The 27,598-nt window shown below is 45.7% G+C and overlaps 1 protein-coding gene across 3 annotated transcripts in view; it reads right to left on the bottom strand.

Moving 5' to 3' along the window:
• Positions 1-27,598, bottom strand: part of TUBGCP6 (tubulin gamma complex component 6) — a 108,892-nt gene that overhangs the window by 17,845 nt on the left and 63,449 nt on the right. The window contains exons 15-21 of one of the 3 annotated variants that reach the window (XM_073573444.1): positions 23,063-23,201; positions 22,864-22,971; positions 21,298-22,483; positions 17,944-18,017; positions 7,084-7,273; positions 1,065-1,233; positions 681-822 (exon numbers count right to left, since the gene is read on the bottom strand). In XM_073573444.1, coding sequence (XP_073429545.1) covers positions 681-822; positions 1,065-1,233; positions 7,084-7,273; positions 17,944-18,017; positions 21,298-22,483; positions 22,864-22,971; positions 23,063-23,201 — 2,008 coding nt within the window. The remainder of the gene's footprint in view (positions 1-680; positions 823-1,064; positions 1,234-7,083; positions 7,274-17,943; positions 18,018-21,297; positions 22,484-22,863; positions 22,972-23,062; positions 23,202-27,598) is intronic. The other 2 variants (XM_073573446.1, XM_073573445.1) reach the window with 2 other exon arrangements.

The following is a 27,598-nucleotide window of genomic DNA, read 5'->3' as shown; positions in this document are numbered from 1 at the left end:
CCTTTTTACTATTGATGCAGCCTATGCAGCATCAAAAGTAAAACATAGAATGTAAAAATTTTTTAAAAAAGAAAGAATATTGTTATTCTCACCTTCCAACGGCCCCTGATCTCCTCAGCAATGCTTCCAGTATGTTCCGTTCCCAGGGATGCTTTGCACGAAGGACCTGAGATGACGTCACGCTCGCGAGACCTCGACGTCATCTTAGGTGATTCGCACAATGCATCCCTGGGACCGGAAGATGCTGGCGAGGGCGGGGGACATCAGAAGGTGAGTATAGCCCTATTTTTTATTTTAATTCTATTTTTTACAGGATTATGGTACCTAGGACAGGGAGGACAGTCTCCTCTCCTCCAGACCCTGGGTACCATCCGCACATGAAGCGCTCACTTCACGCATGGTGGGCATAGCCACATGTGTAAAGTGAGCGTTTCAATGCATTCCTATGGCTGCAGAATCGCCGCGATTCCGCAAAAATAATGAACATGCTGCAGCGATTCCGCAGCGGTAAAATCCCCAGCATGGACACTGCAACTGCGGAATCCCATAGGAATGCATGGGGATGCGTTTTTTAAGTGTTTAAGCTGCAGGAAAAACACGGCGGAAACGCTTAAAAAATGCAACGTGGGCACATAGCCTAAGTGTGCGGAATGGCAGAAAATCTATGACAAATTATTCACCTTTTCAAATAGCAGATCGCTGAGTGACTGGGCAAATTCTCCATCTTCCATTAGCAAGAAATGTCGGATTGCTTCAAAATGTTTTTCCATATTCAGCTCCACAAAATAGTAATCCACCACAGCTTTGTTCACTAGAGAAACACTAGGAAACCAATGCAGATTCAGTGAGCAGTGATCTAGAAACCATCAATGCACCAACAGATATTACAGAACTAGTAAAGCGGCTGGCCACCCAGGACACCATTTCTTGGAGCATTTTGTTAATGTGCTTCAGGAGAACATTTTAGCACATTTTTAAGCCCAACAATACATCACTGCAACAGGAATCATTTTGACAATGAAGCATAAAAGATAAGATGGGACTGAAGCACGAGCAGAACTGACCTGGATACAATCGGAGAAGTTACAGAATATTTCATCAGCACTGGTAGGGAGAGAAGCTCAATGAGTTGGACGGCAGTCTCGTCAGTAGCGGACTCTATGTCGGGGTCCACAGGAAAGGAGAACTCTCGTGGCATCACGTGGCTGAGCATGTGGGGAACTGGAGGCTTTGCTGTAAGCCAAAAACAAAAGATAAAGTGCATCATGTAAGTAGAAACATTTTATGGAACTTGTATCAAGAGAGCGTTATACAAAGGTAAGTTAAGAACGGAGAAGAGAGGAGGAGGGAAAGTAATAGTGGAGAAAAGAGGAAAGGAATAGGAAGAATAACAAGAAGAGAATCGGTAGGTAAATGTTTTACAAATATGTGGGAAGCATTAATATTAGAGTTGAGCAAAAAAGACTTGCAGGACCCTTGTAGAGCGTTGCTGCTGAACAAGAGCCCTACCAACCTCCTCGGCACTTTTGATTAGCAGGTGGCAATGATGACATTATCAAGTCTTTTAATCAGAATAGGCAATCCCGTAGGAGGAAAATATGCATGACCGATGGACCAGGGTCCTTTGAATCTTTGTTGCTTAACCCTAATTCATATAGCTTTGTAATATACGGTGGGTATGGAAAGTATTCAGACCCCTTTAAATTTTTCACTCTTTGTTTCATTGCAGCCATTTGGTAAATTCAAAAAAAGTTCATTTTTTTCTTATTAATATACACTCTGCACCCCATCTTGACTGAAAAAAAAAACCAGAAATGTAGAGATTTTTTTCAAATTGCTCAGTACTGACTAGAAGCACCCTTTTGAGTTAGTACAGCCATGAGTCTTCTTGGGAATGATGCAACAAGTTTTTCACACCTGCATTTGGGGATCCTCTGCCATGATTCCTTGCAGATCATCTCCAGTTCCGTCAGGTTGGATGGTGAACGTTGGTGGACAGCCATTTCCAGGTCTCTCCAGAGATGCTCAATTGGGTCTAGGTCAGGGCTCTGGCTGGGCCAGTCAACAATGGTCATAGAGTTGTTTTGAAACCACTCCTTTGTTATTTTAGCTGTGTGCTTAGGGTCATTGTCTTGTTGGAAGGTGAACTTTCGGCCAAGTCCGAGGTCCAGAGCACTCTGGAAGAGGTTTTCATCCAGGATATCGCTGTACTTGGCTACATTCATGTTTCCTTCAATTGCAACCAGTTGTACAGCCTCAGCTGAAAATCACCCCCATAGCATGATGCTGCCACCACCATGTTTCACTGTTGGGATTGTGTTAGGTAGGTGATGAGCAGTGCCAGGTTTTCTTCAAAAATACCACTTGGAATTATCACCAAAAAGTTCTATCTGCGTCTCATCAGACCAAATACATGGATTTTTGTGAGTACTCACCATAAAATTCCTTTCTCCGAGACGCTCATTGGGGGACACAGGTACTGTGGGTGTATGCTACTGCCCTCTGGAGGCTGACACTAAGTAAACAACACAAGGTTAGCTCCTCCGCCGCCGCATACACCCTCACCCTGATTGCGGGCGGAAACCAGTTTAGTGCAAAAGCAGTCGGAGAATAACGAAAAGAACAGCCTTAACGCAGATAACAATATGTCTGGAAAAGATCCACCCTGACATCAACAACAAAAAATGCACATTATTTAAGAAAACTAGAGCCAACTTGGCTAACAGGGTGGGTGCTGTGTCCCCCAATGAGCGTCTCGGAGAAAAGGATTTTACGGTGAGTACTCACAAAAATCCATGTTTCTCCTTCGTCTCATTGGGGGACACAGGTACTGTGGGACGTCCTAAAGCAGTCCCCGGGTGGGAAGTTGACTCACCAATCCAAGCTACATGCACCTCCTGTCTAAAGGGCAGCATGGTGGCTCAGTGGATAGCACTGCGGCCTTGCAGCGCTGGAGTCCTGGGTTTGAATCCCACCAAGGACAACATCTGCAAGGAGTTTGTATGTTCTCCCCGTGTTTGCGTAGGTTTCCTCCGGGTGCTCCGGTTTCCTCCCACATTCCAAAGACATACTGATAGGGAATTTAGATTGTGAGCCCCGTTAGGGACAGTGATGATAATGTGTGCAAACTGTAAAGCGCTACGGAATATGTTAGCACTATATAAAAATAAAGATTATTATTATTAAAGGTGCGCCACTGCTGCTCGGAGAATCCTTATACCTAGGCTCGCATCTGACGAAGCCTGAGTATGAACATTGTAATGTTTAGTAAACGTGTGCAAGCTGGACCAGGTCGCTGCCTTGCACGCTTGTTCCGTCGAAGCCTGGTGTCGAAGTGCCCAGGAGGCGCCCACTGCCCGAGTAGAGTGTGCTCTGATCCCTGCTGGAACCGGCGCACCCCTTATGCGGTAGGCCTCCTGAATAGTTAGACGGATCCATCTGGCTAAGGTTGATTTTGAGGCTGCGAGTCCCTTCCTGCGCCCTTCGGGGAGCACGAACAACGTGTCCGTCTGACGAAAGGGTGCCGTCCACGCCACGTACCTTCCGAGTTCTCTCACCAAGTCTGAAGAGCCTTTTCCAAGCGATGTACTGGTGTTGGACAGAATGAGGGCAAGACAATATCCTCATTAACGTGAAATGAGGACACGACCTTTGGCAGAAAGGGGGGAGCTGGTCTGAGCACCACCTAAGGTGCTCGGCAGGACAAGGCCGCCAATTCAGAGACTCGCCTAATGGAAGTTATGGCTACCAAGAATACTACTTTCTGGGAAAGGTACGACAAAGGAACATCCTGAAGTGTTTCAAAAGGAGCTTCCTGCAGAACACTCAGGACCAGATTAAGGTCCCAGGAGTCCAGGGGTGCCCTATAGGGAGGTACCAAGTGGGCGACTCCCTGGATGAAAGTCCTCACCTGCATATTGGTAGCAATTCTTCGCTGGAACAGGATGGACAACGCCGATATCTGTCTCCTAAGGGAGCTCGGGGTCAGACCTGAGTCTAGGCCTGACTGAAGAAAGGCTAGGATGTTGGGAATCGAAAATGTCAGTGGAGAAAAACCACGGTCTCGACACCAAGTGAAGAAGACCTTCCAGGTATGATGGTAAATTCTCTCCGAGGTAGCCTTCCGGGCGCCAATCATTGTAGCTACCACATTGCGGTTTAACCCAGCCTGGGTCAGAATCCAAGATTCAACGACCATGCCGTGAAACACAGGGCCCCTGAGTTCGGGTGGAAGATCGGGCCCTTGGACAGTAGATCTGGGCGCTCTGGCAGTCGCCAAGGGACGTCGGCGAGCAGCTGCACTAGATCTGCGTACCATGCTCGGCGGGGCCAGTCTGCAGTCAGTAGAATCGCTGGAACCCCTTCTGTTTAGATCTTCTTAGATCTTCTTGATGACCCCCGGGAGCAGCGGCAGCGGGGGAATTAAGTACGGAAGGCGAAACTGGTTCCATGGCAGAACCAACGCATCCACTGCGATCGCTCGCAGGTCCCGAGCTCGAGTGATGGACATGGGCAACTTGGTGTTCACCCTGGAGGCCATCAAATCCACATCTGGTGTTCCCCACCGTTGGCAAATCTGCTGGAAGACCTCGGGGTGCAGAGACCATTCCCCCGACGCGACACCTTGCCGGCTGAGGAAGTCCGCCGACCAATTTTCCACGCCCGTGATATGGACCGCCGATATTACCCAATGGTTCCTCTCGGCCCAGCGAAGCACGTGTCCTACCTCGCGCATGGTTGATGATTTACGTAAGCCAACGCCGTGGCACTGTCCGACTGAATTCGGACGGGACGTCCTGCTAGAAGGTGCTGAAAACGTTGCAGTGCCAGCCGGACTGCTCGTATTTCCAACAAGTTGATCGGGAGGCATGCCTCCTGCGGCGACCATCGTCCCTGGGTGGTGTGGTGGCGAAAAACTGCTCCCCATCCGAGGAGGCTGGCGTCGGTTGAGACCACTAGCCAGTGATCTGGGGGAAAGGGTTTCCCCTGCAGGAGGGAGGACCTGCTCGTCCACCACTCCAGAGACTGTTTGACCTGCGAGGAAAGCCGGCACTGATGATCGAGTGTGAACGGGTTCTTGTTCCAGGCTGACAAGAGAGTGTGCTGTAAGGGGCGAAGATAAAATTGGGCAAACGGAATCGCTTCCATTGCTGCCACCATCCTCCCTAGAACTCTCATCCCAAACCGAATGGTGTGCGGGACTGGCTGTAGAAGCTTCTGGACTCCTTGCCGAAACGCTAGGGATTTGTCCTGAGGGAGAATTACCAACCCTCGGGAGGTATCGAAAATCATCCCTAAAAAAGAAATCCTCTGAGCTGGGACAAGGGAAAAAAAAAAAAAGAAGTCTGGAGAGACCCAGACAAGTGTGCCTCCAAAGACACTAAGCATAAAACTGGTTTCCACCCGCTATCAGGGCGAGGTAGTATGCGGCGGAGGAGGAGCTAACCTTGTGTTGTTTACTTAGTGTCAGCCTCCAGAGGGCGGTAGCATACACCCACAGTACCTGTGTTCCCCAATGAGACGAAGGAGAAAATCTTATTTCTAAGTCTGGGAGTCCTTCATGTGCTTTTTAGCAAACTCTATGTGGGCTTTTATATGTCTTGCTTCCTTCGGCCCACTCTGCATAAAGACCCAACTGGTGGAGGGATGCAGTGATGGTTGACATAAGGTCAATGTCATGGCTTGCAAATAGTCCGGATCTCAATCCAATTGAAAATCTTTGGTGGAAGTTGAAGAAAATGGTCCATGACAAGGCTCCAACCTGCAAAGCTGATCTGGCAACAGCAGCAATCAGAGAAAGTTGGAGCCAGATTGATGATGAGTACTGTGTGACACTCATTAAAGTCCATGCCTCAGAGACTGCAAGTTGTTATAAAAGCCAGAGGTGGTGCAACAAAATACTAGTCATGTGTTGGAGTGTTTTGTTGTTTGTTTTTCATGATTCCATAATTTTTTCACATTTTTTGATCTTGATTTCTTTTAGTTTTCTTAAAGCAAGAAAGTTGCCATTTTAAATGACTTTAGTTTTGTGCCATGTCTGTGATCTGCTTTTATTCTACAAAATTAAACAACTGAATGAACATCCTCCAAGGCCGGTGATTCCATAATTTTTGCCAGGGGTTGTAGGGTTATATACTGTCATCTGTGCTTGCACAGTTCCAGGTCATCCAAGCATCTTGTACAGTGTTTCAATGGAGGTTGTTAATCAACTTTTTACAACACATTACACCAATCTCCGGTTAGCGGCATGATGTCAGGGGGCTTCTTACGGACTGTAAGGGTGCAGTAAGATGGCTGTATAAATCAGAGAAATTGGAACACAGTGCACGGACTGGCTGGCGGCTCTCCCGACCCGAGCGTGACAGCTACATAGAAATGCATGTATCAGACACGCTTGGGTCGGGAGAGCGGGCGGCCAGTCTGTGCAGTGAATTCCGATCTCCGTCTGATTTATATGGCCATCTAACTGCGCCCTAAAACAGTATGTATTAGTCAGTTGACTGGGTTAAGGTTTTCCACACTTGTAAAGATTCTACCTAAAGCTGTCCACATCATTAAATAGGACCTGTCAGCTGTACATACCTGTATTCTCCATGAAATAGCAATGCTGGAGCGTGTTTTTTACAATTCTACACTGTGCATTTCCTCTGATATTCCCCCAGAAATGGAAATGTTTGCATAAATTGGGGTGTTACCAGCTGACAGGTGTTGTCCCTACAGTGTCCAAATGGCGAGCGATGGAAGTGGGGACTAGGGATAGCGCTGCCAAAGGTACGGAACAAATATTCCCCCAGTGGTACCTACCATATGTGTGCGCTTTATTAATGCTACGCTTTTCAGAGCTGATCTATCTCATTCAGGCATGAGACACGCCTGAAGAAGGAACTAGATCAGCTCTGAAACATGTAGCATTTTTAAGAGGAGACACTGACGAACACAATTCAGACTTATATAACAAAAAAAAAAGCTACCAACATTGGTAGTTCATGAGGTATATCGGCATGTAGTGAGAGGAAAAGCCAAGAGCTGGCAGGAAATCCGGTAAGTTTGTAAACGTTTTACACCTTTTCTGAAGTAGCTTACACATGATCTCATAGGTATCTTGATATTTTTCAAGGCAATAGCTGTCTGCCAGTGTCTGTAGATAAATCTGCTGTTTTTTCCAGGCATCATCATTGATGATGTCCTCTCCTTCAGGATGATCAACACTTGCGCCCTCTGTGGTTTCCGTCTCGTCACTGGATATTGCTTGCATACACTGTAGTGTGCCGCTCTGAAGAAAACCAAAAAAAAAAAAAATTTTGTTTATCTGCAAATTTTGCTGCATGATCCAATTTTTTAGACTTCACACACATTTCAGCATAAAAAAGGACATGCAAAAACTGCATGAAAAACAGCAACTTGTAAACTGAACTTACAGAGCACAGGTCCAGAAAAAAGCTATGAAAGATTATGCCCTTGAGAACTACAATGACTTTATATTGTGATTTTTTTTTTTAAATTACAAAATTCCATGAGATAAGTGATTTAGTGGATTATTTCTATTTATTTATTTATTATAGACTTCAACTGGGCAAATTATAAGTACCATTTTCTACAAAAAGCAATTGATTGGTAACCTCCCCATACAAACCTCATGTTAAAGGGGATGTCCACTGCTTTGACATCGCTTTCTCAATCCCTATTTCTTCCAGTAGCATAATACCACTTATGCTCACCTCGGTACTGGCAGTGTCGGTTCTCACTCTCCCCGGACTCGCGTGACATTTTTATGTCACACAATCCCTGCGGCCAATTACAGACGCAGGTTTCACTAACCACTCCTTTGGACAAATCAGACATTTTGAGGAAGTGAGAGCTCTGGCCTCACTTCCTCGGAAAGTCTGATTTGTCAGAAAGAGGAGGTCAGTGAAGCCAGCTCTAATTGGCCACAGGGATCGTATGACATAAAATGACACGAGTACGGGGAGAATGATAGTCGACACTGCCAAAATGGTTCCAGCACAGGAGGAGAGTATAAGTGTTATAATTCTACTGGAACAAACAGGGATTGAGAAGGGGTTGTCCGAGCAGTGGACAAACCCTTTAATCTACAGAAACCGCTACAATATTTATTTCACTTTTTTGAGGACGTAGATGATCTTTATTTTCTTTGTGTGGTTTTGTTCTTTTCTCACTGAAATTCAGTATGTTCCAACCTTAAATCCTGAAGGTACAGGCCTAATATTGCCGTAAAGGATACTCATCTTCATAGTTGGATATTGTGGGATAGTGTTTGTAAAAACAAGCACTTTTGCAATTTGCTGCTTATTAAAATGTATAGATGTTCCTGAAATATTAACCCCTTCCCGCAAATTATGTAACTATATGCCAAGATTGCATATGACTTACTGCAATCTGACATACAGTTACATCTGATGGGTGGAATGAGCACATCTCCTAAACTATTAGGTGCAAATTATGACAGAAATGTAAGCCAGCCCCAGACTTACCTACATATGATTCAATAAGGCACAGCAGTTGATCAATGCACCAACTTGATTAAAGCGGTATATATATGCCTCTTAATGAATTTAGCGCACATTACTTCAATAGCAGTACATGAACACATGGCAAAGCAGATGAACCAACTGCTAGAAGCAGGCCACCACCCAGCTTGGCTAACACAAGGAAGAACAGTGCTGATCATGAAGGATTCTCACAAAGGAATGGTTCCATCTAACTACCGCCCAATAATCTGCCTTACAACAACATGGAAACTCCTGTCAGGCATCATAGCCACCAAGCTACAGAGCCATATGAACCAGTATATGAATCCAGCCCAGAGAGGCATCGGGACCGACACCAGAGGCTCTAAGCACCAGCTCCTAGAAGATAGAGCAGTCGCTCAAGACTCAAGATCCAGACAGACCAATCTCAGCACAGCCTGGTTTGACAACAGGAAAGCCTATGACTTAATGCCACACACAAGGCACTTGGCTATCTACAATGTCAACAGGAAATTAAAGAACCTTCCTCCGAATCTCAGTGGGGCAATGGAGAACAACACTGGAAGTCAACTAAAAACAACTAAACAACTAGCAAAAGTGACCATCAAATGCAGCATATACCAAGGTGATGCACTGTCCCCATTGCTGTTCTGCATAGGTTTGAACTGCCTCAGTCAGATAATTACAGAGTCTGGCTACGGATACAAGTTCAAGAGTGGAAGCACCAACATACATGGATGACATCAAGCTGTATGCAAAAAACGAACAAGATATCAATTCACTGATCCACCTGACAAGGATCTACAGAGAAGACATCGGGATGTCCTTTGGACTGGAGAAGTGAGGTCAGTTGGCAGTAAAGAGAGGCAAGGTAGTCAAGACTGATGGAGTGGAATTACCAGCAGGGCACATAGCAGATGTACAGACATGCCATGATGAGGAGGCAAGGAAAGTAGCAACAAAGGGTAAGACAGGTCCTGAAGAGCCAGCTCAATGGGAAGAATAAAATCTGCATCATCAATACATATGCCCTGCCACTTATCAGATACCCTGCTGGCACCGTGAGCTGGACAAAAGTAGAGATGGAAACTGCAGATGCGAAGACACGAAAGCTCCTCACCATGCATTGAGGTCTCCACCCTAAGTCTAGCACCCAAAGATTGTATACCAACAGAAAGGAGGGTGGTCGAGGCTTGATAAGCATCCAAGCCACCATCAGGGATGAAATAAACAGTATCCAGGAATACATCAGAAAAATGGCACTAAAAGATGAGATGCTGAGAGAAAGCCTAAGGCAGCAACAACAGATCTGGAAGGAAGAACAGGAAGATAAAGCACCATGGAAAGACAAGCCGCTGCATGGGATGTACCATCGACAGATAATAGAGGTGGCTGACATGGAGAAATCCTACCAATGGCTGGAGAAAGCTGGACTCTGAGACAGCAGCGAGACACTAATTCTAGCGGCACGAGAGCAAGCACTAAGTACCAGATCCATAGAAGCAAGAATCTACCACCCAAGACAAGACTCAAGATGCAAAGAAACTATGCAAAGAAACCTCAGAAACAGTCCAACACATAGTGGCAGGATGAAAACACAGTAAAACAAACGTATAAAAATACTCTGTTGTAAAAAAGTAACAGTAAACAGCAAGTGCTAGTAAAAAGACTATTACAAAATAGGGTATTTAGTTGATACATTTTTTGCAAAAAAATGTATACTAAGCCGCTCTACCAAAAGTCAAGGTATACCCATCTCAGAGCAGTCCTAACCAATGAATTTAAAAACCTGATCATGTCTATAGTACCTGCACAAGCAGGATTCAGGCAGGTAAGGTCCGATGTGGACACGCTTTGGAAGACGGCTTTAGTGTGCACAGCCCATAAGGAAGGGGTGGAAAACTCTCCATCTTGCATGAACAAGAAACCAATTGGACAAAAACACATGCGCCATGCACACAGTGAATAAGTCTGTATGACAGTATTCACACCAGCAAAAGACTGAAAACACAGTAAAACAAACGTATAAAAATACTCTGCTGTAAAAAAGTAACAGTAAACAGCAAGTGCTGGTAAAAAGACGATTACAAAACAAGGTGTTTAGTTGATACGTTTTTTTTTGCAAAAAATGTATACTAAGCCGCTCTACCAAACGTTAAGGTATACCCATCTCAGAGCAGTCCCTAAGTGATGTATTTAAAAACCTGATCACGTGTATAGTACCTGCATAAGCAGGATTCAGGCAGGTACAGTGCTGTGCAAATTAACTGGGACAAAGCATTTTTTTTTTTAAGTATAATCGTAAGTTGGTTACCAGTCAGTGATGCAAACCAGTTTTAACTGCTTTGAACAGGTGTGAGTGCCTGTTCAAAGCAGTTAAAACTGGTTTGAATCACTGACTGGTAACCAACTTACGATTTTACTTAAAAAAAACACGGATTTTTGTGATAACTCACTGTAAAATCCTTTTCTCCGATACGCTCATTGGGGGACACAGATACTGTGGGTGTATGCTTCTGCCGCTAGGAGGCTGACATTAAGTGAAAAAAAGAGATTAGCTCCTCCTCCGCTGTATACACCCTCGCCCCTATTGCGGGCGGAAATCAGTTTGGTGCCAAAGCAGTAGGAGGACAACAAAATCAGCCTTAATACAGGTACACCATGTCCAAACCACCACCCTTATATCAAATTAGTAAATGCATATAAATTTAAACAAAACAAGAGCCAACTGGCTAATAGGGTGAGTGCTGTGTCCCCCAATGAGCGTCTCGGAGAAAAGGATTTTACGGTGAGTTATCACAAAAATCTATGTTTCTCCTTCGCCTCATTGGGGGACACAGATACTGTGGGACGTCCTAAAGCAGTCCCTGGGTGGGAGATTGACTCACCGATCCCAGCTACATGCACCTCTTGTTTAACAGGTGCACCACTGCTGCTTGGAGAATCCTTCTACCCAGGCTCGCATACGCCGAGGCCTGAGTATGGATCTTATAATGTTTGGCAAATGTGTGCACGCTGGACCAGGTTGCTACCTTGCAAACCTGTTGCGTCGAAGCCTGGTGCCGAAGCGCCCAAGAGGCGCCCACTGCCCGAGTAGAGTGCGCTCTGATCCCTGCTGGAATCGGCGTGCCTCTAATGCGGTAGGACTCCTGAATAGTCAAACGAATCCAACTGGCTGTGGTCGATTTTGAGACAGCGAGTCCCTTCCTGCACCCTTAGATGGACACGCTGTTAGTGCTCCCCGAACGAAAGGGTGCCGTCCTTGACATGTACCTCCGGAGGGCTCTTACCAGGTCTAACGTGTGAAGAGCCTTTTCCACACGGTGCACCGGTGCTGGACAAAATGAAGGCAAGACAACATCTTCATTAATGTGAAAAGAGGACACGACTTTTGGCAGAAAAGGAACGGCTGGTCTGAGCACCACCTTATCCTTATGGAAAGTGAGAAACGGAGCTTGGCAGGACAGGGCTGCCAGCTCTGAAACCCGCCTGACAGAAGTGATGGCCACTAGGAGCACCACTTTCCAGGAAAGGTACCTCAAGGAGATATCCTGAAGCGGTTCAAATGGACGGATAAGGCCGATATCTGTCTCCTGAGGGAACTTGGGGCTAAGCCAGAGTCTAGACCTGACTGGAGAAAAGTCAAGATGTTGGGGATCGAGAATCTCAGCAGAGAAACACCGCGGCCTCGACACCAAGCAAAGAACACCTTCCAGGTGTGGTGGAAAATTCGTGCTGAAGCAGGCTTCCGGGCGCTAATCATTGTGGCGACCACCTTGCTCCCGAATCCTGCCTGGGTTAGAATCCAAGATTCAACGGCCATGCCGTCAAACACAAGGCCCCTGAGTTCGGGTGGCAAATCAGCACTTGAGAAAGTAGATCTGGGCGCTCTGGCAGGCGCCAAGGAACATCGGCGAGCAGCTGCATTAGATCTGCGTACCACGCTCGACGGGGCCAGTCTAGGGCCAGCAGAATTGCCGGAACCCCTTCTGTCTTGATCTTCTTGATGACCCTCGGAAGTAGTGGAAGCGGGGGAAATAGATATGGGAGGCGGAACTGGTTCCATGGCAGAACCAACGCGTCCACAGCGATTGCCTGCGGGTCCCTGGCCCGAGCGACATATGTGAGCACCTTGGCGTTCACTCTGGACACCATCAGATCCACATCTGGAGTTCCCCACAGCTGACAAATCTGCTGGAAGATTTGGGGATGTAGAGACCACTCTCCGGCTGCAAGACCCTGCCGGCCGAGAATGTCTGCAGCCCAATTTTCCACGCCCGGGATGTGGACAGTCGAAATCACCGAGTGGTTTGCTTCAGCCCACTGCATCACGTGCCCCACCTCGCGCATGGTTGCTCTGCTGAGGGTGCAATCTTGGTGATTTATGTAACCCACCGCCGTGGCGTTGTCCGACTGAATCCGGACAGGGCAGCCTGCTGGAAAGTGATGAAACTTTTGCAGAGCCAGCCAAATTGCTCGTATCTCCAGTAAGTTGATCGGGAGGCGTGCCTCCTGTGGCGACCACCGTCCTTGGGTCGTGTGGTAGCAAAACACCGCTCCCCAGCCGAGGAGACTGGCATCGGTTGTCATCACCAACCAATGGTCTGGGGGGAAAGGTTTCCCCTGGGTCAGAGAGGAACTGGTTAACCACCATCCGAGCAACTGCCTGACTTGAACGGACAGTCGGCACTGCCGATCGAGCGTGAAGAGATTCTTGTCCCAAGCTGACAAAAGGGCGTGCTGCAGGGGGCGAACATGGAACTGGGCAAACGGTACCGCTTCCATTGCTGCCACCATTTTCCCTAGACTCCTCCTCCCGAATCGGATGGTATGAGAGACTGGTTGCCGAAGTGTCCGGACTCCCTGCCGGAGCGCTAGCACCTTTTCCTGAGGGAGAATTACCAACCCTCGGCGAGTGTCGAGAATCATTCCTAGAAAGGAGATCTTTTGAGCTGGCACAAGGGATGACTTCTTCGCATTGATCAGCCACCCTAAGCGGGCAAGAGTATCTAGCGTGATGTTGACATTTTCCTCGCATGCCCGCATTGAAGGGCCTTTGACCAAGAGGTCGTCCAGATAAGGCAAGACGACTATGCCTCGAGAATGCAGTATGGTCATGACAACTGCCACAACCTTTGTGAACACTCTAGGAGCCGTGGCTAGCCCGAAGGGTAGTGCTACGAACTGAAAATGTAGATTGCTGATGGCAAAGCGGAGAAACCTCTGATGAGGAGGAAAAATGGGAATATGCAGATATGCATCCTGGATATCTATTGAGGCCAAGTATTCTCCCTGCTCCATGGCAGATATGACTGACCGGAGAGACTCCATCCGGAAATATCTGATCCTGATGAATTTGTTCAGAAGCTTCAGGTCCAAAACAGACCTGACCGACCCGTCCTATTTGGGGACCGCAAAAAGGTTGGAATAGAATCCCTGATTTTTTTTGTGTTCCGGCACTGGAACAATGACTCCGTTGTGCTGGAGCGATTTGATGGCTCCCAATAGAGCCCCTGCCTGGGCATCCACTCTGGGAAGCCGGGAAAAAAAAAACCGTCTTGGCGGGTATCTGACAAACTATTTTGTAACCTGAGGCCACCAATTCCTTTACCCATGCGTCGTGAGCGACATTGGCCCAGACGTGGAAAAATCAGAGTAGGCGGCCGCCCACCTTGCCAGTGTTCTCTGGTAAAGGCCTCAAGTCATTTGGCCGACGATCTTTGGGATCTGGATCCCCTCGATCGGGGCTGCTGAGTACGCAATCTCCCCAATAGGTTGGCTCTATATGAGACCTGCCGCTCCCTATCCTGGTTGGGGCGGCCTGAGGCGGCGGAATTGGCCGCTGTAGTCCACCTGGTGTTGCAAAAGGCCCGAAAACGTGCCTGAAACGGGTGACGAAAAAGCGGTTTGACCCTTTGTTGAGGGAGAAACCCACTCTTCCCTCCTGTGGAGTCGGAGATAAGTTGATCCAACTTCTCCCCAAATAGGCGGCCGCACTGATAAGGCAGGGAAGTCAAGGACTTCTTAGAAGAAGAATCGGCTCGCCATGTCCTTAACCATAGGGCCCTTCTGATCGAAATTGCATTAGCGGCAGCAAATGCCGAGCAATTGGCCGCATCCAAAGACGCATTGATTACATAGTCTCCGGCCATCGCCATCTGACCTGCGACCTCCGAAATCTCTGCAGGTAGCTCCTGCTCCACCTTGTTTAATGTTTCTGACCATGATATCATAGCCTTGGCTACCCAAGTTGCTGCGAACGAGGGAGCGAGTGCTGACCCTGACGCCTCATATACTGAGCGAGCTAAGCTCTCTATAAGGCGATACGTGGGATCCTTAATCGAGGAACCACTAGGGACGGATAGCAGGGTCTTAGTGGCTAGGCGCGAAACCGGATGATCCACCATTGGGGATTCCATCCATCTTTTACGGAGGTCCGGAGCAAACGGATACCTTGGTTCAAGTGCCTTTTGACCCGAGAAACACCTGTCTGGACGTTCTCTGTGCCGCTGCACTATGTCCTCAAACTCTGGGTGAGAGGAAAAAACTCTGTGCGGGCGCTTCACTCGCTTAAATGCCACTTTATGCCCTGTAGCCGCTGCGGGATCATCCTCAATCCCCAGGGTCTGATTGACGGCTTCTATGAGGCTGTCCACTTTCACGTGACCCTGGAGTGTCCAGGTCAAGGGGCTCGTCTGAGTCGCAATCTGAGGTCTGCTCGCTATCAACCACTGGTGACGGGGAGCGAGAAGCAGAGCTTACGGATGCCAAGGCACCGGATGGACTGGGCGACACCGTGTGGATTCGTTTCCTCCGGGTCTGCCTGGAGTGATAGCGGCCCCTGCAGGCCGGAGGCTTTTGTGAGGTGGAGGTTCCCTCTAAGGCCATTGTCCCTGCCCCTACCTGGGGCTTGAAGGGACTCTATTGCTCTCGTAAGCGACGCCATGGACTGTGACAGTGATTGGGCCCACTCCGGGGGATTTGATACATTGGTCACGGTCACAGGGGAGGGTTCCTGGGTGCGTTCGGATTTGCAGGCTTCCCATAATCGCTTGCTTTGTGCCCGCGGAAACGCAGCCCGACAAGAGATGCATGCAGCGTAAGGCTGTTATCACAAAGCGTTTTTTACCGCGGTTTTCACTATAAAACCGCTATAAAACCGCTAAAAATAAGCTGCACAGTCTTTTCTATGCATTTTTCACTTTTTGTGCACATTGATGCGTTTTTTACCGCGAAAAAAACGCATCGCAGTAAAAAACGCAGCATGCACATTAATTTTTCCGCGGTTTTGGCTTTCCATGCGTTTAGAAACCGCTGCGGTAAAAAACGCATCAAAACTGCGCAAAAAACGCGCAAAAAACGCCGTGGAAAAATAGATGCGGTTTCTGGGAAGGGATTCAGGTTTTTGTGCAGCAATTTTCTGCAACATGTGCACTTAGCCTAAAAGAACGTGTGCGTCTTTGCCTTTTCGGACATGCTGTATCTGTCCGCTGCTGGGGATGTGGGGAGGAGGTAGCACCTCATTTTCCCTGTAGCGTGGCCTCTCGGGCAGCACTTACCCCAGTCCTATGCCCCCCCGTCCTGGCTGCTTCCTTCAAATCGGGAGCCACCAGCTGGGAGTGAACCAGCATGTAAAACTGCCCTAGGGGCGGTGTTTCCGTTCTGCGGCCTAGCCGCGCTCTGAAGCCGGGGCCTAAATTTCTTCGCCGACGCCCAAAATTCTTCGCCGAAAGTGACGCGAGGCTCCAGGGGCGGGACTTCCGGCCGCGGCCTAGCTCCAGCCTCAATTTTTCCCCTAGCCGACCGGGGGGGGGGGGGCGCGGTACACAAAAAAACAGGGTCCAGCCACTCTCAGCCTTGCATGGCCAGTGGCTTCCGCTGGCTGGGGGCTCCAGCCCTGAGATCTTCGCAGGAGCCCTCCCAGACCCTCTCCTCACCGATGATCCTCTTCAGCCTGAGCGCAGGTATGTGAGGGGGTCTTGATAAAATAGGACGGTGCAGGCACCCTAGATCCATCTAACCCCTTCAGGGGGTGAGGAGAGGTACCGTCCGCCACCTTGCAGCACCGCAGTCTAAGCATTGGTGGAGCAGTGGGGGACGCACGGACTAGTCTTGTGCCTCTGTACAGCCCATGGTTTCAATACCTAGGGGTGGTCAGGGCTAAGTCCGGCATTGTGTCCCACGTCGCGGGAGAGGATACGTGGAGGCGACACTCTCACGTGCTCGCCCGTTGTTGGTTTGGGGAAATCAGACCCTTTCAGTCGGATCCGTTGCCCCTGTCACATCTTCATGGAAAAAGATGAGAAAAAGTCTGGAGAAAAAAAAAGAGAAGTGTGCCTCCATGGACACTAAGCAAAAAACTGATTTCTGCCCGCAATAGGGGTGAGGGTGTATACGGCGGAGGAGGAGCTAACCTCTTTTTATCACTTAGTGTCAGCCTCCTAGCCGCAGAAGCATACACCCACAGTATCTGTGTCCCCCAATGAGGCGAAGGAGAAATAAGCTTTGCCCCAATTAATTTGCACAGAACTGTAAGGTCCGATGTGGACACGCTATGGAAGATGGCTTTTGTGTGCAGCATATGGGCTAAGCCCCCCTAAATCCAGGTGGGAGACCCCAGAAAAAGTGGTGGAGAAAGAAAGGGCTAAAATCCTGTGGGACTTCAAGATCCAGACAGATAAGCAGGTGTTGGCTAACCAACCAGACATTGTGATAGTAGACAAGGATCAGAAGACAGCAATGGCAATAGATGTGGCAGTGCCAAGCGACAGCAATATCAGAAAGAAGGAATATGAGAAGCTGGATAAATACCAGGACCTCAAAGAAAAACTGGAGAAGATGTGGAAGGTGAAGGCAACAGTGATTCCAGTGGTGATGGGAGCACTTGGAGCAGTGACCCCTAAGTTGGGAAAATGGCTACAACAGATCCCAGGAGCAACATCTGAGCTCTCTGTCCAGAATAGCGCAATGCTGGGAACAGCCAAGATCCTGTGGAGAACCCTCAAACTCCCATATATACATACACCTGTGTGTATATGTGTATATATGTATGTATATATATATATATATATATATATATATATATATTAGTCTTTGATCTATTGCAACCATCGAGTCCCAGCGAGATCTCACTGCAGTGAGCCGATCGATGGATAGAGGGAGTGATCTCTCTCTGTCAATCTTCTTACATGCCATGGTCGCTATTAACTACGGCATGTAGATGGTTAATTTAGCAGCTGCAGATTGCTGACATCGCTCGTTCCCCATTGCTATGTCTGTGCTATTAGAAGAGAAAATTCCCAGTCTTTTCATGTCCTTATGGAAATCCATTCATTCTATTAAGATGTGAAAAGGCAGCAGTGTGACAGGAGGTGGTTAGTCTAGCTAATAAACCATCTCACACAAAATGAGTAAAGAAACCACATTATCTTGTTCTTAGAGGAGGAGCTCTTACCTGTACATCAGCTTTGGTTTCTGGAGAAGACGGCTTCGTGTCTTCAGGTACGTTTTCTGCTACGAGAAATAAATCTGAAATTATTACTATAGAGTACTGAATTTTCCTCTACATTGTCATGCAGAAACAATGCAGGTTGGGACCCTTCGGTTACTTGGTCCCATGGAGACATTCAGAGAAGTCAGGTTGTGCCTCAATGGACTGTCAGCTTCCTAAGTTTGTAGTTACCTCCTCACTGTGGGTGCCCACCAGAAGCAGGGGGGCCAATGGTGGAAGCCCCGAAGTCGCAGGTGCCCTAATCCCGGCGAGTCAGTGGAAGGTTGAGACTCTGTAATTTTGCATCATCTTGGTTATTTTGCTGGGACTGTTCTATAGGTTAATGTCTGTTGGTGGTTCAATAAAGTATTGCCACACTGTTTAACCCTGACCCTGTGTTGTCTGAGTAGTAAAAAAAAGAAGAAAGGAGGGAAAGGAGAGCGGGCATTCAATGGGATGAGCCCTCCACCATGCGGTCTCGGGCCAGCGGACTAGAGCACCTACTAACCCCCGTGTCTCCACATATGGGCGTACAGTTGATACAGTTAGGTCCATATATATTTGGACAGAGACAACATTTTCCTAATTTTGGTTCTAGACATTACCACAATGAATTTTAAACAAAACAAATCAGATGCAGTTGAAGTTCAGACTTTCAGCTTTCATTTGAGGGTATCCACATTAAAATTGGATGAAGGGTTTAGGACTTTCAGCTCCTTAACATGTGCCACCCTGTTTTTAAAGGGACCAAAAGTAATTGGACAATTGACTCCAAGGCTATTTCATGGACAGGTGTGGGCAATCCCTTCGTTATGTCATAATCAATTAAGCAGATAAAAGGCCTGGAGTTGATTTGAGGTGTGGTGCTTGCATTTGGAAGGTTTTACTGTGAAGAAAACATGGCGGTCAAAGGAGCTCCCCATGCAGGTGAAACAAGCCATCCTTAAGCTGCAAAAACAGGAAAAACCAATCTGAGAAATTGCTACAACATTAGGAGTGGCAAAATCTACAGTTTGGTACATCCTGAGAAAGAAAGAAAGCACTGGTGAACTCATCAATGCAAAAAGACCTGGGCGCCCACGAAAGACAACAGTGGTGGATGATCGCAGAATAATCTCCATGGTGAAGAGAAACCCCTTCACAACAGCCAACCAAGTGAACAACACTCTCCAGGAGGTAGGCGTATCAATATCCAAATCTACCATAAAGAGAAGACTGCATGAAAGTAAACACAGAGGGTTCACTGCACAGTGCAAGCCACTCATAAGCATCAAGAATCAAAAGGCTAGACTTGACTTTGCTAAAAAAACATCTAAAAAAAGCCAGCACAGTTCTGGAAGAACATTCTTTGGACAGATGAAACCAAGATCAACCTCTACTAGAATGATGGAAAGAGAAAAGTATGGCGAAGTCAAAGGCATGGTACAGCTCATGATCCAAAGCATACCACATCATCTGTAAAACACGGCGGAGGCTGTGTGATGGCTTGGGCATACATGGCTGCCAGTGGCACTGGGTCACTAGTGTTTATTGATGATGTGACACAGGACAGAAGCAGCTGAATGAATTCGGAGGTATTCAGAGCCATACAGTGTGCTCAGATCCAGCCAAACTGATTGGTCGTTGTTTCATAATACAGATGGACAATGACCCAAAACATAAGGCCAAAGCAACCCAGGAGTTTATTAAAGCAAAGAAGTGGAATATTCTTGAATGGCCAAGTCAGTCACCTGATCTCAACCCAATTGAGCATGCATTTCACTTGTTAAAGACTAAACTACAGACAGAAAAGCCCACAAACAAACAGCAACTGAAAACCACCGCAGTGAAGGCCTGGCAGAGCATCAAAAAGGAGGAAACAGCGTCTGGTGATGTCCATGAGTTCAAGACTTCAGGCAGTCATTGCCAACAAAAAGTTTTCAACCAAGTACTAGAAATGAATATTTTATTTACAATTATTTAATCTGTCCAATTACTTTTGGTCCCTTTAAAAACAGGGTGGCACATGTTAAGGAGCTGAAACTCCTAAACCCTTCATCCAATTTTAATGTGGATACCATTGTGGTAATGTCTAGAACCAAATTTAGAAAAATATTGTCTCTGTCCAAATATATATGGACCTAACTGTATCATTGTTAAAATAGTCCTACCTGTATGCTTCATAGCTGCTGTCTTGTTGCTGAGAAATAAACTTTTAATCTTTTATGTTAATTAGTTCTTCCAGAGTCCGAAGCATGCTGTGCCTGGAAGAAAACTCTACCAATGGTGTTAAATTTATGTACCTCCTCCCTCTCACGCACGTGACAGTGCTATAAGACGTGCAGTTGTGGCACCGGAAACTTGCATGATTATGGGCATTGGCTTCATTGTTCTTCTGCGCAGGCAAGTCACTGCTACTGAAATAAGTAGCAGTGACACACCGGCGCCTGCCGACTTAAGACACTGCCCATAGAAGGACATAAAAGGTACACATAATTGCGCAGGTACAGGATTTTGGCACAACTGCACGTCACTGTGAAGTGCATGGGTGGGGAGTGTTACGGCAAATTAACCCCAGAGGCAGAGTTTCCTATAGCGTATTGCACACCCCGGAGCCTGGAAGAACTAATTAACATAAAAGAGTAAAAAATTTTCAGCAACATGACAGCAGTTATGAGGCACACAGGTAGGACTATTTTAACAATTCTATCCCCTGTATGCCCATAGCAATAGGTTATATACATTCTAGGAGGTGACCGATTCCCTTTAAGTGAGCCGACGCCATTTTGGATCCGACGTCGTCCACGCCGGCGACATGTTCTTGCGGCGACGCCATCTTGAGTATCGCGAAATCCCGCGATACTCAAGATGGCGTCGCCGCAAGAACATGTCACCGGCGTGGACGACGTCGGGATCCAGGATGGCGCAGGCGGAAGATGATGTCGGGGACCGTGGAGCAGCGGCGATGACGGCGTGAGTATGAGAGACGGAGTGAGAGAAAGGGTCGTATGTGGAGTGAAAGAGTGAGTGGAGATGGTGAAAGGTGAGAGGAGTGTGTGTTGAGGAGGAGTGGTGTGTTGAGGGTTAACATGACAAGAAGTGTGCTGTGACGTCACCAGTTACAACTGGACGGAAGTTGTTACAACCCGGAAGCTGCTTAGCGCATTTATTATTATAGATGATTGTTTTACCACATATCTTATCATATACCATAACACCAAATGTGCAGAAAGCTCCTTGTATGTTAATATTTCAGATGGAGAAGCTCAACATACCTATATGGTTTTGTTATATAATTAGTTCTAGATGTAATAGCCAAGTAAGGTATTTAATAATTACCTTTCATGTTTTCTTCATTTTCTTTACCACTTGGTGGTGTCAATATAGCAGCAGTGTCAGAGGAAACTGTGTTTTTAGAAGGAAGACCTTCTATTTCAGAGGTTTCAGAAGTCAATCTTTCACCATACAACACATTCTGAACTGTAGAATCAGAGGAATGGCCGAGTCCTGATTTCAGATGTGGAGACACACTGGTTTGCATGGTGGGAGACCATTCTCCAATTTTAATGCTTGACTGTGAGGCATGACCAAAAGGACTCCAGCGAGGTTTTGTCTGCTCAGTGTCAGACACGTGTTCTCCAAGCTGTATATGGGATTGTGAAGCATGTCCATGTATATTCAACCTAGGTCGGGAGGATAAAACATCATGCACATTCTCTCCAATCCTAATATTCATATCAGATACATGGCGATTCCACCGGGGTCTAGAAAGTGTGACATCAGATACATTTTCACCAATCTTGATATTGGCCTGAGATGCATGGCCATGGACACTGTGCCTTGGTTTTGAATCCTCTATATCAGAAGCATACTCTCCTATCTTTATATGGCCTTCTGAGACATGGCCATGAATATTCCATCGAGGTCGAGCAGTCTTGATTTCAGACATGTATTCACCAATATTTATGTGGGAATCAGAAGCATGGCCATGTTGGCTAGCTTGCGGTTTGGGCAGAACAGTATCAGGAACATATTCTCCAACTTTGATACTGGCATCTGATGCATGTCCATGGATATTCCAACGCGGCCTTCTAGGTTGTTCATTAGATACATACTCTCCAATCTGTAAGTGTCCCTGAGAGACCTGTGTAAATGCCTCTGGCTTCAAAACAGTGTTAAAGTCATACTCACTAACAGGAATAATACTTGATGTATTTGTAGAGTCCATGTTTTCTGCAGATTTTGGCAGATCATAGCCTATATCTTGTAAAGCATTGTCAATGTGACCGTGATCTACAGTTAGCTGTGTGTTCTGGCTCACCGTGGACGGCACAGGAAGGAAATCTTCAAATTCCAGAGCAGGTGTGTCCATATTTGTGCCATCTACTGCTTGGTATGGAGCATTTATGGAGTCGGTTTTCTTTTCAGTGGTTGTAATTACAGTCTTTTGCACAGATCTAAAACTCTCATGTCTCAGTTTTTCAGTTTTCATATTGCCCAAAGACATATTTTTTGATGCAAGTGTCTATGGAACAGAATATATGGATAATTAAAGAAAATACTGTTATTACACGTACACAGTAATACATGAACTGATTCAAGTTGTCATAAATTACATGACTGGCTATTATATGACAATTGAAACAAAGGAAAAATGAAGGTAATCCATTAAAACATGAACCACTGGAAGATCTTCATTTTTTTTTTCTCAGGGATCGGAGAACCTCAGCTTCTATTATACAACACATCACATATTAAATGTGGAAAAAGGGCTGTCTCATCAAGTCAGTTCCTCTCCCCATTGGGGTATATGCATGCCACAGAGCAGCACTGTAGATGTACATTTACCATTAAATCGTTCTAAATGAAAAAAAAAACCCTGACATATAAAACTGCATGTCATACCATAAGTAATTGATCTTCTGATGGGTTATATGATTCAGGTGCAGGATCAGAGGTTTTGGGAAGTATCTGTTGTGTAGATGAATCCACTGGATTCTGTTCAAGCAAATCCTAAGTGAAGGAGCACATTGAGCATCAAGACACTTCAGAAAAAGACTCCTCAGTAGTATACTAATCCGCAGTGACAGCAGGAACCAAATACCTGTAAGTGGTTTTCATCATCTATGAAAAATTTCAGGCGAGCAGTCTCTAATTTATGACGCTGCAGCTTCCATAACGCTCTCTGTTCTTTGCGAGTGGCCTCTTCAGATAATTGACTGTAATGCTGAACCAGTTCTTCTCTATTATCAAATGAGTACGAGAACATTTTTTTAAAAATTAAGGAATTATTAAAATCCATTACAACAGATTCCTTGCACATCTCCTATTTTTCTTCCTACTTTCTGCTATGAGCTAGAAAAATTATATACGTAAAAAAAAAAAATAAAAATGATGCAGCTATAGCAAATGAAAAAAAAAAACGTAAAAGAAATTAACTGTGATTAAAGCTGGTATGCATGAAACATGTAGGCGCCTGTTCACATTGGCAACTACACTGACAAAACCCAATATGAAAACAAAATAAGGAAATACCCAGCAGTAAATAAATAAATAGCAATTAGTTTATGAAAACAACACAGGGTACTTAGTTAACATTTTTTTTTTAAATAAAAATTAAGGTAAAAGCCATCCCACCGCGTCAAGGTGACCTTATTCAGGACGTACACCATGAAACCTGTCATAATAAAGCCTGGGAGACACAAGAAGGATTTACTAGATAATGCTTCTTGTCAGAAATTAAAGCAATCCTGTTCAACTGATCACACGCATACAAGACATGAAGACGGGTCAGACTGATCGCAACTGCCCTAAACCAAGACAGCAGGAGGTTACTCATTGACTGACAGCTATCTTTGTATGCATGATCATGGAGGTCAGACGTTCATTCACTTTGTGAAATCGCAAAAAAAAACCTCATAAACCAGCATTTAAAAGGCATAACTTGCTGCTCACTGGGAGTCTGACTGCTGGGACTCCCAGCAATCAGCAAAGTATTCATTAATACTTTGCAGAAGGGATAACCCCTTAAACGCCAGACAAATTTTCAGAATTTAATTAAAATGGATGTCAATAGGTATTTCTAACATTCCAGATACTATTTTTTCTTTTTAAATATTTCTTAGGTACTTTGTACACTACAGACAACAGAGACTTCTCAAAGCTCCTAGGCTATGCTATACTGGAAGTTTCCAAAATCATAGCTAGTGGCTGAAACCAGGCCATGCAAGCTTCCAGATTTCTTCTCCATTGAAGCTTCTTATTCCTGTATTTACACCAGAAAGGCAGCAGATCCCTCAGTATATGAACACTGTGCATGCAGAGGGTGGAGAGGCTCTGCGAATTATAGGTTTATTCCCAAAATCACAACTTATACACATTTATTCAGTTATGCCAGTATAACCCATTTTAAAATCTGCCCCATTTTGCTGTAGTCCCAGTGTTCCTAGCCAATCATGCGCAGTACAAGCTCTTTCAGTGGCCTTCCTGTCAGCATAGCTCAGCTCTGCCTCTACAGTGCCTTGTGAAAGTATTCGGCTACCTGGAACTTTTCAACCTTTTCCCACATATCATGCTTAAAACATAAAGATACCAAATGTACATTTTTGGTGAAGAATCAACAACAAGTGGGACACAATTGTGAAGTTGAACGAAAGTTATTGGTTATTTTAAATTTTTGTGGAAATTCAAAAACTGAAAAGTGGGGCGTGCAATATTATTCGGCCCCCTTTAACTTAATATTTTGTTGCGCCACCTTTTGCTGTGATTACAGCTGCAAGTCGCTTGGGGTATGTCTCTATCAGTTTTGTACATCGAAAGACTGAAATTCTTGCCCATTCTTCCTTGGCAAACAGCTTGCGCTCAGTGAGCTTTGATGGAGATCGTTTGTGAACAGCAGATTTCAGCTCTTTCCACAGATTCTCGATTGGATTCAGGTCTGGACTTTGACTTGGCCATTCTAACACCTGGATACCTTTATTTGTGAACCATTCCATTATAGATTTTGCTTTATGTTTGGGACATTGTCTTGTTGGAAGACAAATCTCCGTCCCAGTCTCAGGTCTTTTGCAGACTCCAACAGGTTTTCTTCAAGAATGGTCTTGTATTTGGCTCCATCCATCTTCCCATCAATTTTAACCATTTTCCCTGTCCCTGCTGAAGAAAAGCAGGCCCAAACCATGGTGCTGCCACCACCATGTTTGACAGTGGGGATGGTGTGTTCAGGGTGTTGAGCTGTGTTGCCTTTACACCAAACATATCGTTTTGCATTGTTGCCAAAAAGTTCGATTTTGGTTTCATCTGAACAGAGCACCTTCTTCCACATATTTGGTGTGTCTCCCAGGTGGCTTGTTGCCAACTTTTAAACAACACTTTTTATGGATATCTTTGAGAAATGGCTTTCTTCTTGCCACTCTTCCATAAAGGCCAGATTTGTGCAGTGCACGACTGATTGTTGTCCTATGGACAGACTGTCCCACCTCAGCTGTAGATCTCTGCAGTTCATCCAGAGTGATCATGGGCCTCTTTGCTGCATCTCTGATCAGTCTTCTCCTTGTTTGAGATGAAAGTTTAGAGGGACGGCCGGGTCTTGGTAGATTTGCAGTGGTATGATACTCCTTCCATTTCAATATGATCACTTGCACAGTGCTGCCTGGGATTTTAAAGTTTTGGAAGTCATTTTGTATCCAAATCTGGCTTTAAACTTCTCCACAACAGTATCACGGAACTGCCTTTGTGTTCCTTGGTCTTCATGATGCTCTCTGTGCATCAAACAGAACCCTGAGACTACCACAGAGAAGATGCATTTATACGGAGACTTGATTACACACAGGTGAATTATATTTATCATCATTAGTCATTTAGGACAACATTGGATCATTCAGAGATCCACAATAAACTTCTGGAGTGAGTTTGCTGCACTGAAAGTTAAGAGGCAAATCTAGGCCTTTTATCTGCTGAATTGAGAATGACATAGCGAAGGGATTGCCCACATCTGTCCATGAAATAGCCTTGGAGTCAATTGTCCAATTACTTTTGGTCCCTTTAAAAACCAATTACTTTAGGTCCCTTTAAAAACAGGGTGGCACATGTTAAGGAGCTGTAACTCCTAAACCCTTCATCCAATTTTAATGTGGATACCCTCAAATGAAAGCTGAAAGTCTGAACTTCAACTGCATCTGAATTGTTTTGTTTAAAATTCATTGTGGTAATGTCTAGAACCAAAATTAGAAAAATGTTGTCTCTGTCCAAATATATATGGACCTAACTGTATATTGCTTATATTTAAGTAAAAAATTTATTGTAGTACAATGTGAGCATCAGACATTTAATCATTTTTATGATACAATAAACAAGATATTTAGATCATAATATATATTTATTGGAATACAACTTTAGAACACAAAAAACTGTAATGAACTGTAAAAATGTAATACACTATACAATATCGATTACATATATATACACACACATATATATATATATATATATATATATATATATATATATATATATATATATATGTATGTATATATATATATATATATATATATATATATATTATTTATTGTTATAGCGCCATTTATTCCATGGCGCTTTACATGTAAGGAGGGGTATACATAAAAACAAGTACAATAATGTTAAACAATACAAGTCGTAACTGGTACAGGAGGAGAGAGGACCCTGCCCGCGAAGGCTCACAATCTACAACATATATAGTGGCGTAGTGACCCTTTGTCCGCTAGGGGGCGCTGCGTGGGTGTCCCAGGACGGACTGACGGATAGCCATGTCCATAGTGGTAACAGGAGCAGGGTGCTAAAGGATCGTTATGTATCCCAAGGTAGGTGGCCTTGGGATGAAGGCTTGATTATGTGCTGAACAGCAGAGCTGGTCTTTCGTGCCAATGTGTTAGGGAGAAGCCTTCAGGTGATTGATGAGACAGGTGGGATCAATCACCTACAAGCCCACATAGGGGCGGGTGTCTAGAGTGCCATAGTAAAGTATATGTGCGTGAATGATTGAAGGACCTGTGATGAGGTCATAGCCATGTGATCCGGTGGGCGTGGCTACGGACCATATAAGGTGGCCAGAGTAGGTCACATGAGTGAATGCTTGGACCCGGTTGGTCCATATGGAAGGTCTAGCCTGGCTGACATGCTGAGTGCACGTGGAGACGCTGTAATGGCTGCAAGTGTCTGACAGCTCCCAGGGAGAGGGAGTGAACGTCTGAAGTATGAAGCAGCTATGAGGTAACCTGGCCACGGGATGAGCTAACTGTGGTTAGGCGAGAGCCTACGTACTGGACATTGTATAAGTTGTGACCACAGGGTTAACAGAGGGAAGCTCTGTCATGGACGCTATGCTGTTTAATATGAACTTTCTGTTGCATATGCCTTTGGTTTAAGATGCCTGAATAAACCGCAAGGACTGTTATTGTTTTATGGAAAACCCGTGCCGGACCTGGTTTTCTGCAGCAAAGCGAGTGTCCCCAGCACGTATAACAAGCACTACCTTACAATTGGTGGAGAATGCAAAGGGCAGTGTTGTAGCCTTGTTGCTAGGGGCAATGGACGAGGACTGCAAAATTCGGCTGCTAAGGGCAACGGTTCAAACAGCACATGTTGCAGTGCTGGCAACGCT

This window comes from Dendrobates tinctorius, unplaced genomic scaffold, assembly GCF_039654945.1.
Source record: "Dendrobates tinctorius isolate UK_male_01 unplaced genomic scaffold, ASM3965494v1 ptg000035l, whole genome shotgun sequence".
Taxonomy (NCBI): domain Eukaryota; kingdom Metazoa; phylum Chordata; class Amphibia; order Anura; family Dendrobatidae; genus Dendrobates; species Dendrobates tinctorius.
This window is presented reverse-complemented; position numbering and strand designations above follow the sequence as displayed.